Below are 13,859 nucleotides of genomic sequence, written 5' to 3' on the forward strand. Positions count from 1 at the left end.
ACCCTTTCTGCTTTTAGTAAATAATACATAATACATAACTATTGCCAATGAAAAGTCTTTTGCCACTTGTAAGTAATTTAAAACTGATGTAAGACTTAAATCATATAACTTGCAAAAAACAATAATGTAAATTCAAAATATTAACAATAAATTAACATTTTAATGTTAATCAAGTCCATGGTTTTTTCACCAAGCAAAGTAAATTTTTATTCACAGCTGAGCATGAAACAGGAAAATTAAGTCTCTATGATGTGCTGTGGATTACTTTTTGAAATATTTAAAAATGGTGCGTGACTCGATTAATCTTTGTTTTTTTTTTTGTTTTGTTTTTTTGGCTGTTTAGCTGATATAGCAGAGCCAGAGGAATGTCTTGATACTCAGAGAAGGCCTGTCTGTTTGCTGTTTTTACTGGCTGTCTGAACATGCAGGTATCTTACATAAAGATCAACAGTGTTGTGCAAAAACCTTACGAATGTGGTAATGCAAAAAGTTAAAAATGAGTAAAAATATACTTTTTACTCCATACAAAATACTTTTTGTATGGAGTGATAAGTGTTAAAGAATAATGAAAAATATAACACAATGCTTAAAAACCCATGGCCGTATAAGCCTTGTGTTCTTCATAATTTGTACATGTTCAATAAATCCCCTCTATTAATCAGTCAATCAAAAACAATATTTACATTTTAACAGCATCTGCAGGAGGCTTTGTGTGTGCGTGGACATGAGCTTTTGACAAAAGCGGAAGTTATGCAAATCAAGGAATATTTGTAGATCACCCTCTGTGCATTTGCTGGTATTAAGGAGGCAAATTTAACTAAGCCACTAGCCTGTAATGTTATCATACTAACGGCCGCGAAATAAGTTCAGAGGTGATATTGGGTCCCAAAGATGACATTTTCAGTTTCAGAAGTGTTTATTTCTCGCTATGTTTTACATAATACAACCCCAATTCCAATGAAGTTGGGACATTGTGTAAAATGTAAATAAAAACAGAATACAATGATTTGCAAATCCTCTTCAACTTATATTCAGTTGAATACACCACAAAGACGAGATATTTAATGTTCAGACTGATAGACTTTTTTGTTTTTGTGCAAATATTTGCTCATTTTGAAATGGATACCTGCAACACCTTTCAAAAAAGCTGGGACAGTGGTATGTTTACCACTGTGTTACATCACCAATGCTCAAAGAACACCTGTTTGGAACATTCCACAGGTGAACAGGTTAATTGGAAACAGGTGAGTGTCATGACTGGGTATAAAAGGAGCATCCCCAAAAGGCTCAGCCATTCACAAGCAAAGATGGGGTGAGGATCACCACTTTGTGAACAACTGCATGAAAAAATAGTCCAACAGTTTAAGAACAATGGTTCTCAATGTTCAATTGCAAGGAATTTAGGGATTCCATCATCTACAGTCAATAATATAATCAGAAGATTCAGAGAATCTGGACAACTTTCTACACGTAAGCGGCAAGACTGAAAACCAGAATTGAATGCCCATGACCTTCGATCCCTCAGGCGGCACTGCATTAAAAACTGACATCACTGTGTAAAGGGTCTTACCGTGTGGGCTCAGGAACACTTGAGAAAACCATTGTCAGTTAATACAGTTCGTCGCTACATCTGCAAGTGCAAGTTAAAAGTCTACCATGCAAAGTGAAAGCCATACATCAACAACATCCAGAAAGGCCGCCATCTTTTCTGGGCCAGAGCTCATTTGAAATGGACAGATGCAAAGTGGAAAAATGTGCTGTGGTCTGATGAGTCCACATTTCAAATTGTTTTTGGAAATCATGGACGTTGTGTCCTCCGGACAAAAGAAAAGAAAGACCATCCAGATTGATACCAGCGCAAAGTTCAAAAGCCAGCATCTGTGATGGTATGGGGGTGTGTTAGTGCCCATGGCATGGGCAACTTACACATCTGTGATGGCACCATCACAGATGCCTGCCTGCAGTCCAGACCTGTCGTCCATTGAAAATGTGTGGCGCATTATGAAGTGCAAAAGTGTCGCTGAGTGTTGTTAGAAGGAAAGGTGATGTAACACAGTGGTAAACATACCACTGTCCCAGCTTTTTGAAACGTGTTACAGACATCCATTTCAAAATGAGCAAATATTTGCACAAAAACAATAAAGTGTATCAGTTTGAACATTAAATATCTTGTCTTTGTGGTCTATTCAATGGAATATAGGTTGAAGAGGATTTGCAAATCATTGTATTCTGTGTTTATTTACATTTTACACAACATCCCAACTTCTTTGGAATTGGGGTGTATATCCCACCATAAACAAAGGTTTGGTGGGTGGTTGAGTGGATGATTGGCGGGGGGGGGGGGGGGATTATATGGGAATCCGTGTGTATGTGTCGGTGCAACTCCTTGAAAAGCAGTTTATAATATCTTGTCTTTGTGGTGTATTCAATTGAATATAGGTTGAAGAGGATTTGCAAATCGTTGTATTCTGTTTTTAGGCAGCACAGTGGCTTAGTGGTTTAGTGGATTAGTGGTTAGCACTGTTGCCTCACAGCGAGAAGGTCATGGGTTCGATTCCCACCTGTGGCCTTTCTGTGTGGAGTTGCATGTTCTCCATGTTTGAGTGGGTTTCCTCCAGGTGCTCTGGTTTCCTCCCTCATCCAAAGACGGGTTTGGTGGATTGAAATCTTTAAATTGTCCATAGGTGTGCGAGTGGGTGTGAATGCGTTTGTTTGTCTGTTTGTGGCCCTGTGACAGACTAGCGTCCTGTCCTGGGTGTACCCCGCCTCGCACTCTATGGCTGCTGGGATAGGCTCCAGCCCCCCACGACCCTTGCTTGGACGAAGCGGTTGCAGATGAGTGTGTGTATTCTGTGTATTTTTTTTACATTTTCCACAATGTCCCAACTTCATTGGAATTGGGGTTGTATATGGCAAAGAGGATATATTTACACAAAAAGAGTTTTGCAGCTAGCGCCCAGCCTGTGACATCACCATGCTAACATCCATAAAATAAGTTCAGAGGTGTTCTTAAGTTCCAAAAACAGCGTATTCGGTTTTAGATGTGTTTATTTCTCGCTAGCTTTTACATAATATATGAGAAACATGCATATAAACATACAAAAAGAAGCAGTCTTGGAGAGACCAGCCACTGACGTCACTATACAGCTCTACTCTCATTGACTGTCACGCCCGCCACTCAAAAAACAAAAGGGAACAGTTTCACACAGAATGTAAGTTTTTAACCGCTCAGCGTGCCTCTTAAAATATGTCAAGGTTAAACTCAATAAGTTGTCCCCAGTGTGACTGATTAAGCACCTTTCCCAAGGGTGTTTGGCGTTTTTCCTAGTCTGATGGGTATTTGAACCAATGACTTTCTGGTCTCAAGTCCACTGCTTTAACCATGAGATCATAACCTTGGAAGTCAATGAAGGCTGTGTTATAAAAAATATCTTGATATAGGCATTACTCATTCATTTTCTACACCCATTTACTCCAATCAAAGATTACAGGGGGGCTGGAGCCTATCCCAGCAGTCATAGAGCATGAGGCAGGGTACACCCTCTACAAGATGGCAGTCTATCACAGTGCCACATGTAGATAAGTGATGAAAGTTTTCCAGTGTCAGGGACTCAGCACTCTCCTAGGCTGAGCACCGCCCGCCTTCACTGTGCATTCGTCATGTCGGAGCGTTTGCAGCAATTAACAGATTATCACCTCATTTCTGCTTAAAACTGACTTCAGAATGATTAAAGAGGTTTTACTTTGTCATCTGATGGTTATTAATCACATTATTCCACTGGATTGCTTTGGGTATAGAGTCAGACTCAGACGTGCTGCTGTCTCGCTCTGATCTCTCCCCTGTCTTTTGTTATGAAATAATGCTGAATTTATGTGGAAATGATTGTTGTACAAAAGCTTCAGATATCTGTTGCTGAGACAGATGGTGACTGGAGTGCAGTTTGAAGCAGAAACAAAACAATAATCGGTGAATCACTGCTGACGCTCCAAAACGAGACATGTTCAGTGAAGGCAAGGACAGTGTTCCATAAGGGGGAGTGCTGAGCTCCTCACACCGGAAATGAATGGAAATCTGGGTTTTCACTTGCGTGGTGAACGTTTCCGGGTTATTTTTGATAGCATACATCTGAATCCATTAATGTTCCACCCCCAAACAGTTGGTGGTGGTAATGCACCGTGTTGGTTTACAAACCATCAACAAACTGGAAAGAAGAAGGGTTATTTTTGTGAAACGTTGTTCTGCTGTGCGAGACTATTTAAAGTTCATCAGAAAATGGGGCTTGTTCGGGCAAATGGACCAGAATGGTGACCCGACTTTTTTAATCATTGTTAATAGAGTATTAACAATATACAATATTAAGCCTTTGATGTTATTATCATGTTTCAAAATCTGTCTGGGAAGAATTTACTTCAAATTGTCTCCATGCAAACTCTAGCCTCAAATGTTGGCATTAATGTAGTTTTTTTTAATCAGGGTCTAGACAGATAAGCAGTGATGTTCCTAGAGCCCCCGCATCTATTTTTACACAAAATGAAAAAGCGAATAAATGAATTTAGTACCTTTCAATATAAGCAATATTTGTATTTTAAAAAAGAAATTGACAAAAGCCAAAGAAAAGAAAGATTTATCCAGGAACTGGGATTGTCCCACATGCCCAACTCCACCTGCAGGTGGATCACAGACTTCCTGATGGACCGGAGTCAGCGTGTGAGGCTGGGAAAAAATGTCTCGAACACTCGGGCTCTCAGCACAGGATCTCCACAGGGCTGTGTCGTTTCCCCTCTGCTCTTCTCCCTGTACACTAACTGCTGCACCTCCAGCCACGACTCTGTAAAGCTCATCAAGTTTGCGGATGACACCACCCTCATCAGACTCATTTCGGATGGGGATGAGTCTACCTACAGGAGGGAGGTGGACCAGCTGGTGACCTGGTGCAGCAGCAACAACTTGGAGCTCAACGCCCAGAAAACAGTGGAGATGATCGTGGACTTCAGGAAAGCCACAGACCCCCTGCCCTCCCTCGCCCTCACCAACAGCCCCATCACCACTGTGGTCTGTCACCGCTTCCTCGGCACCACCATCACCCAGGACCTCAAGTGGGAGTCAACCATCAGCTCCCTCATCAAGAAGGCCCAGCAGAGGATGTACTTCCTGCGGCAGCTGAAGAAGGCCAAGCTGCCTGTCCAGCTGATGGTGCAGTTCTACACGGCCATCATCGAGTCCATCCTCTGCTCCTCCATCAAGGTGTGGTACGCCGGGGCCACAGCCAGGGACAGACACAGACTGCAGTGCATTGTGGCCTCTGCTGAGAAGGTGATTGGCTGTAGCCTTCAATCTCTCCACGACCTGCACGTCTCCAGGACTCTGGGCCGAGCAGGTCGGATCACAGCTGACCCTTCTCACCCTGCACACGGTTTATTCAAACCACTTCCCTCGGGCAGGAGGCTACGGTCCATCCAGACCAGAACCTCCTGCCATAAGAACAGTTTCTTCCCCTCTGCCGTTAGACTCATGAACACCTCATAACTCAGTCACCTTAAGCTTAACTCTGTCACTTTATCATTTTATCACGGGTCACTTTAGACCAGACCTGGGCAAACTGCGGCCCGGGGGCCACATGCGGCCCTTTGCTTGTCTCTGTCCGGCCCTCATGAGGTCTGTGATTATTATTACATATATTAAAGTAGACCTGCATTGAAATAAATGTGGTCAGATTTCAGAAAGAAATAGCTGATATGTATTTATAAGACCCTTATGAATGCAGTAAAGTAAATCTGTAAGCCCATATTTGTAATTCAGCAGAGAAATCTTCGTTTAAAAATGACAAATTTGCAGCTAAAATTTAGCCCTCCGCAAAAACAGTTTGTACATCCGGATCATTTCCATGACGTCGGGGACAAGACGACGCGCTCGCACCTTCAGTCTGATCCTGCATTGAAGTTGATTTTATCTGTTAGTAATGTTACTGTTATACACATCCTGGTTTCAACATCCAAAAGTAAGCTGCAATGAATGCGAGATACAGCTCTGCATGCTCAGATCAGCGGCGACATCGACAGCGGGCGCCGTTCTTCCCTGACGAGCTCGCTTTCACTGCCTCCGATGCGCTTACCGAGTGCATACGCTCGTTAAATTCCGCCGCGGGCCACTCACAGCAGACACGGCTCTGTCTACTGAATGGAGGTGCAGCCAACTTGGCACAAGTCCAGAGACTACGCTCGCCGTTTTGATGCGGAGCGCCGGTGACACCTGTTGCTCGCAAGGACAAACTTCTTGCGGCAAAATCTGCAGCGCCGCACGTCTCGGTAATCGGAGCCACAGAGTTCCGTGGCCGCTGAGAGAGGTTTATATCTTTTTAATGACTTGGATTCTTTGCGGGTTCCGCCTCCATACCCCGCAACGGTAACACCCCTCAATCAAACGGGCGTATGAAAAAGTCCCCAAAAATAATTTTCAAGCACAAATAAAAGAAATGTGTACTCAGCAAGTGTACCGCAAGACAATATGAAGTTTTAAAAAAGTAGATCCTTCCGTATAAGACAATAAAAAGGTGCAGATGCAAACTGACGTAAATCCATAAATTACAGTTGGCACGCGCAATGCATGCTGGGTCTTCTCCCTGACATCTCGGCAGTGTCCCGGATGTGATGACAGTTTTGCGGAGGGCTAAATTTTAGCTGTAAATTTCTCATTTTTAAATGAAGATTTCTCCGTTGAATGACAGATCTGGGCTTGCAGATTTACTTTACTACATTCAGAAGGATCTTATGTGTAAATATGTCATTTTTTGGTCCAAAGATCTGACTGCATTTATTTCAATGCAGGTCTACTTTAAAAATGTCAAGCTTGTGTGTTGCAAATCATTAGAGAGGTTTATTTAGGTATATTTAAATATTTACATATTATTACAATAATAAAAATTGCTTATAAAAGCTATTAAATAGGTCATTTTTTTGTAAAATTTGTAATGGGAGACAGCCGAGTTATCGATGGTGTGGCCCTCGGACGTAATTCAGGTTCCCTATGTGGCCGCTTGTAAAAATTAATTGCCCACCCCTGCTTTAGACAATGTACTTTGGTTTTTAATTGCACTCCTCCCACTGCACTGTTTTTTCTGTTTCTCTGTTTTTCTGTTGCACACAGCCTTTCATATTTCATATTTCTTTTTTTTTAATCTTATATTTTATCTTATTTTGACACATATGTTTTATTTTATCTTAGCATTTTATCTCTTCTTAATGTTGCACCATTGTACCAAAGCAAATTCCTAGTCTGTGAATCCTGTTCACTGGCAATGGCAATAAACTTCTTCTGATTCTGATTCTGAAAACAACTGAAAACCCAGACATCTGTACATAAGGTGGCCAAGAACTTCAAAACAGACTATCAATAGCTCCAAAGCTCCTGCCAAAACTAGGAAAACTCAGAAGTGAGTGAAGAGTTAAGAAGTTGATGCATTAATGTGCCATAAATACAGTGGGGTAAAAAAGTATTTAGTCAGTCCCTGATTGTGCAAGTTCTCTTACTTAGAAAGATGAGAGAGGTCTGTAATTTTCATCATAGGTACACTTCAACTGTGAGAGACAAAATGAGAAAAAAAAAAATCCAGGAAATCACTTTGTAGGATTTTTAAATAATTTATTTGTAAATTATGGTGGAAAATAAGTATTTGGTCACCCACAAACAAACAAGATTTGTGGCTCTCACAGACCTGTAACTTCTTTAAGAAGCTCTTCTGTCCTCAACCTGTTAACTGTATTAATGGCATCTGTTGGAACTCGTTATCTGTATTAAAGACACCTATCCACAGCCTCAAACAGTCAGACTCTAAACTCAACCATGGCCAAGACCAGAGCTGTCGAAGGACACCAGGAAGAAAATTGTAGACCTGCACCAGGCTGGGAAGAGTGAATCTACAATAGTCAAGCAGGTTGGTGTGAATAAATCAACTGTGGGAGCAAATGTAATGAAATGGAAGCCATACAAGACAATTGATAATCTCCCTCGATCTGGGACTCCACGCAAGATCTCATCCCATGGGGTCAAAATGATCATGAGAATGGTGAGCAAAAATCCCAGAACTACACGGAGGGACCTGATGAATGACCTGCAGAGAGCTGGGACCAAAGTAACAAAGGCTACACACTACGCAGAGAGGACTCAAATCCTGCAGTGCCAGGCATGTCCCCCTGCTTAAGCCAGTACATGTCCACGCCCGTCTGAAGTTTGCCAGAGAGCATATGGATGATCCAGAAGAGGACTGGGAGAATATTATATGGTCCGATTATTATTTTTGAGTTGTCATTTCCTTTACTGTGTACTTTTCTGAGCCACAATGTATGTTTTTTTGGATTAAAGACAGGTGGGACAATACAAAAGATTCTGTGGGGTGGATAAATGGGCCTGACCCAACAAAAAAATAACAATTTTTGGAGATTGTTTTTAGTGAGTAAATAGACCTGAAAATGCACCAGAATGCATCTGAGATTTCAAATTTTCTGGGAGATGCGCCCAGCTGGGGGGTATGTCCCTCTTTGTCCCTGATTATGATTATGACAAAGGGGTTCACCCCCGACCAGGCGCATGTCAGTCTGGGGCAGTGGTGGGCACAGCTAACCAAAAACTTAGCTTCAATAACCGTTAATCCGCTAACTGAAAAGTTATCTGTTATAACGCTAAACCGATAAACCTCTAAAAACTTTAGTGGAAGTTACAGTTAAAAGCTAAACCAGTAACTTTCAGTATTGACTTCATTACACTGGCAGGCAGCTACTGACACAATGAGTCAGCGCTTCTGTTTCAGATCGGCCTTCTCTCAGCCAAAGAGACCTAGTGACCACAGAGAAAGGAAAGGAAAATGGAGGGAAAAAAAGATAATTTATTTTTATCACCATATTGACCTGCTGGCATATTACTGGAGTCATGCACAGGCATGCAGTTTTGATTTCTGGTTAAAATTTTAAAGAAACTAATTCCAGACAAGTTATTGAAGTTAACATCACATCTGTCGTTTTACAAAGTGAAAATATCAGGTATATGTTTTAGTGTTAACATGCACTGCGGCATGTGTGTCTAAACACTAAAGCCTTCAAAATTACAGCACTACTTTAAAACTAAAACATATACCTGATATTTTCACTTTGTAAAACGACAGATGTGATATTAATTTCAGTAACTTGTCTGGAATTAGTTTGTTTAAAATTTTAACCATAAGTCAAAACTGTATACCTGTGCAAGACTCCAGTAATATGACGGCAGGTCTGTATGGTGTTAAAAATAATTATCTTTTTTTCCCCTCTTCCTTTCTCTCTGGTAGGCAGCTCTTCCCTGCCTGCAGAGGATTGAGCTCTGCTAATCATGGCTGTTTGTCTGATTCAAAACATGTAACAGGTAGGCAGTAAATTCTTTGATTTTACACTTAACAAATGTTTTTAACTGTTAAGCTTTATTTACTATGCCCGTAAAAATATGTTAGCAGTCTAAAATTTATTGGAACTAAATTTATTGGAAGCTAATTGGTCCGCTGCTGGTTTTCCAAGTTATCTGAAAAGGCCCCCCCCCCCCCCCCCCCCCCCCCCCCATTTGCATATATAGTAATGGTAAGTGCCACACTGGCAGAACTATTTATGAACATTAATACACATATATTTATTCTTGCAAGACAGAAGCTATGTAGTGCATGAGTGAACGTGGTGTGTGTGTGTGTGTGTGTGTGTATGAGAGAGACCCCCATCCACTCTTCCCGATCAGTTATCTGAAAAGCTAATCTGCTAACATAAATGTTAGCTTCGATAATTAGAGGTTAGCGGATTAGCAGAACTGTGCCCACCACTGGTCTGGGGGTCCCGTACCTCTCCCTTGCGGAATTTCATTCGTTCAGGAACACCTTAGGGGAAAATCCACGCTTTGTGTGCTATCATCAACTAACCCTAGCCAAACTGCCTCTGAGGGCGGGCAAGGCACCCCAAGACCCGCCCATGACTCCGGGACTGCCCTAGTTGTTCCCGGTGTGTAGTGAGAGCCTTGCATGGCAGCATCCTGACATTGGTGTGTGTGTTTGTGTGTGTGAATGTGAGGCATAACTGTAAAGTGCTTTGACCTTCTGATGCAGATGGAAAAGCGCTATATAAATGCAGCCCATTTAATTATAGCACTTTCACAGCCTCATATTGTGACACATTTCATTTTCTTTCCACTGCATATTCACATCTAGAAGGCTCACAAAAGGCCATTCATGGACATAGCGAGCTTCCCCCGTGTTATTGGTGTAACTAATGGGATGCATGGTCGCTTTATGGCACCAATAATAAAATGAAGACTTATATATATATATAGAAACTGCAAAATGTATGAAATCAGACATTTGGTTAAACACTTTGCAGGCTGCTTTAAGTACAGTATTAAAGCATAACACACACACTGTCTGAATATACAAATAATGAATGTTTATGAGTGCAATGGTAAGAGTATTTGCATGAGTTGAAAGATGGAATGTTCTGTCTTTCAGTGAGTGAGAAATATTCTTTCCATTGCACAAATGGAAAATATTCAGTATTTGTTTTATATGACACCTATATAGATCCATGCCATTTAACATTTGACTTACAGTTAGATGGATGTTTCATCTATGAACAGGAAGCCCAAATCTGTGGGGCAGAGGCGGCTCCATCGGTGCACAGCAGTTTACTGTGCCTGACAAATGAGCCACTGACACAGCTGAGTCGGCAAGAGATCCAAGTGTGTGGAATTTCCTGTCTGCTTTCCTCAAACCAGTGAAATATCACGACATGAACTTGTCAAAGTCATCCTCTGACAGCGCTTACGGTTTACGGAGTACTGGATTTAGCTTCCTCGTATCATGGCCACATTTTTTGTGAAAGTAGTGGAGTTGTTCAATGGAGTGAAATGTATGGAACCAAAATGCACAGAAATAATGTCAGTCATACAGTGGACTATTTTTCTATAAAATGGGACAAATAATCAATGCCACGTGACATACAATCCACCAATCAAATGACAAGGAAATATTAGGTGCTTATATAATAAAGACCAAATTAAGTTAGTCGGTCTCCAGGAGTATTGTCAGATTGTTTCTGAATATGGCCACAGAGTCTCATCTGGAAAAAAAGACAAATTCACTCATACAAGTTTTCCAGTACCATAATACGTGTGTAATAATACTGTGTGTGTGTGTGTGTGTGTGTGTGTGTGTGTGTGTGTGTGTGTGTGTGTGTGTGTGTGTGTGTGTGTGTGTGTGTGTGTGTGTGTGTGTGTGTGTGTGTGTGTGTGTGTGTGTGTGTGGTGTGTGTGTGTAGATGATGGCACTTTTCTTTGTGCATTTGTGGTTAATATCCGTGATTCGTTCTCCACAGGCAATGTATGTGTTTCTACACACAGTGAAGGGCACTCCGTTTGAAACCCCAGACCAAGGGAAATCGCGATTGCTAACACACTGGGAACAGATGGACAACGGCGTCCAATTCACAGCTTCACGCAAATTCCTCACCATCTCACCAATTGTTCTGTAAGTATGTTTGATAATATACTTTTGACATGAAGAAATAGATGGTTTTATCATGCTGTTAGGTTCATATATATATATATATATATATATATACACTGACATTTTGTATTATTTTAGGTTTTGGGGTTCAGCTTCAATCTAATAGTGAATAGTTTGATTTGTGGTATTCCCTTACTATTAAATAACTGGTCTAGGGTAAACTTCAGGGTATGTCTCTCGTGGAATCAAGTTAACTCAGTTGTTCTAGGCTTCTCCAAAGCCTAGGCATGTAGCCTGGTCACTGCAGTGAGTGAATGAGTTCATCCCTTCCGGTTTTATTTAACACTATAACTCAGATACAGTAAATTCTATCACCTAGCAAGTCACTAAATTAAAAGGGCATACAGTGAGGATGAGCTTGATTCGTCATCTGTCTGTTTGGATTGGTTCCTTGGGAGTGGTGAGGATGGACAGGATTAGGAATGGTCATATCACAGGGACAGCGCAGGTAGGATGGTTTGGTGACAAAGTGGGAGAGGTGAGGTTGCAGAGGAGGAATGCGGGGTATATCTGTAAAAGGATGCTGAGGATGGATCAAACAGAAAGGAGAAGAGGGAGGCCAAAGAGGAGGCTAATGGATGTGGTAATGGAGGACAGGGAGAGATGGAGACAGATGATCTCCAGTGGTGACCCTTAATCTGAGCATCTGAAAGAAGACAGACACTCACAACAAATGCATTCAGATCTTGCGAACGTTTGATGCAGGAGTGGTTGTGTGAGCAAGAGACGGTTTCCACACAGAAATAGAGAGCAATAAAAATGAGTACCTGTTCAAGATACAAAACATACCACCTGATCGATCTATGAAGCACGGTGACGGTGGTGGTGATCGGATGTGGGTATGTATATCCCCCACTGGAACAGATTCTTTAGTATTTATTCATGACATGACTGCTGTCAAAAGCATTTGGATAAATTCTGAGGTGGTTAGGAGTTCTGTCTGCTTACAGTCAGCACTGTCTGAGATCATGTGCTAGTGTTGTGCATTGCTGCAGAACTGCCCTGGGTTCTGATTGGCAACCAACCAGGCAGACCATCAGTTCACCCACACCTACATGCACATACTAGAAGCACACCACATGGACATAGTGTCATAGCTGACATTCCCTCACAATGCAGTTACTGTAGTGTGTCTCTTTTGCATCTTCCTAAATAGCCACTCATTTGACAGACAGGCATTCCCGCAGTACACAAAGATTCTATGGAGAGACTGATTACCAAAGACATCCAGTCATTACCTTTTATCACTAGTTAACAAGCCCCAAAATAAGCACTTTTGCAAAACCTGATACTGTCACTGTCCAGATATTTATGTTTCTAACCAAATGTGAAATGATACTAAGTTTACACAATATTCCTCTGTGTCTCCAGGTATATTCTTGCTAGTTTCTACACAAAATATGATCCAGTGCACTTCCTAATCAACACAGGCTCTCTGCTTAGTGTCCTCCTCCCAAAGTTGCCTCAGTTTCATGGAGTACGAGTATTTGGAATCAACAAATACTGACGGAACACGACATTGGACCTTTACCACAATCAATGGACTTGTAGTTTTCTGTTTGTGTTATAGGTTTAGTGCTTGGGAGAAGCAGTTTGGGTTTTAAATTGTACAGACTGTGCAGAGTAATATGTGAAAACTGTAGTACTTGCTGCCTCTTGCAGTAATTTTCAATTTTTCAATTTATTTTCATTTATATAGCGCCAAATCAGAACAGAGCTGCCTCAAGGTGCTTCACACAAGTAAGGTCTAACCTTACCAACCCCCAAAGCAGCAGTGGTAAGGAAAAACTCCCTCTGAGGAAGAAACCTCAAGCAGAACAGACTCAAAGGGGTGACCCTCTGCTTGCAGTAAAAGTATAGCTGCCCTCTTTGATGAGTGTAGGACTTGTTTTTGTTTTTTACTGGCAATCCTGATGTATTCTTGTTAGAAGCTAGACTCTTCACTCTCTTAAACGCCACAATGCATGCTGCTTTTTTTTTCATTGTTGTTGTCATTAGAGATAATCTAACTTAACTTGTTTGTAATGAGATGTGACCTGTTTTTGAAACGGTACAGATAGTACCAGGGACCTACAAGTCTGGAAAATAAATGGAACACTGTTTTTGTTTGGTGTTGACTCTGTTTTTAAAAATGGTCATCTCTGGATTTTTGAACAGTTGCTTGAGCAAATTTGTTAATGTCGGTTTCTGAGAAAATGACCTTTTTTTAACCATTTTGAAATGCATGCAATAATTGATTAGTTGTAAAATAAATAATGAAAAATATTGTTGCAGCCTTAGCTTATAATGACAGCG

The 13,859-nt window shown here is 41.3% G+C and overlaps 1 protein-coding gene across 5 annotated transcripts in view; it reads left to right on the forward strand.

Annotated features, from left to right (window-relative positions):
* The window catches only part of ormdl2 (ORMDL sphingolipid biosynthesis regulator 2), a 29,343-nt gene extending 16,114 nt beyond the window's left edge, over positions 1-13,229 (forward strand). For all 5 annotated transcript variants that reach the window (XM_034173061.1, XM_034173058.1, XM_034173062.1 and 2 more), the window contains exons 4-5: positions 11,374-11,525; positions 12,936-13,229. In XM_034173061.1, the coding sequence (XP_034028952.1) occupies positions 11,374-11,525; positions 12,936-13,071 (288 nt within the window). In that variant the 3' untranslated portion in view covers positions 13,072-13,229. The remainder of the gene's footprint in view (positions 1-11,373; positions 11,526-12,935) is intronic.
* The last annotated feature ends 630 nt before the right edge of the window (positions 13,230-13,859 follow it).

Source organism: Thalassophryne amazonica, chromosome 6, assembly GCF_902500255.1.
Source record: "Thalassophryne amazonica chromosome 6, fThaAma1.1, whole genome shotgun sequence".
Lineage (NCBI taxonomy): Eukaryota > Metazoa > Chordata > Actinopteri > Batrachoidiformes > Batrachoididae > Thalassophryne > Thalassophryne amazonica.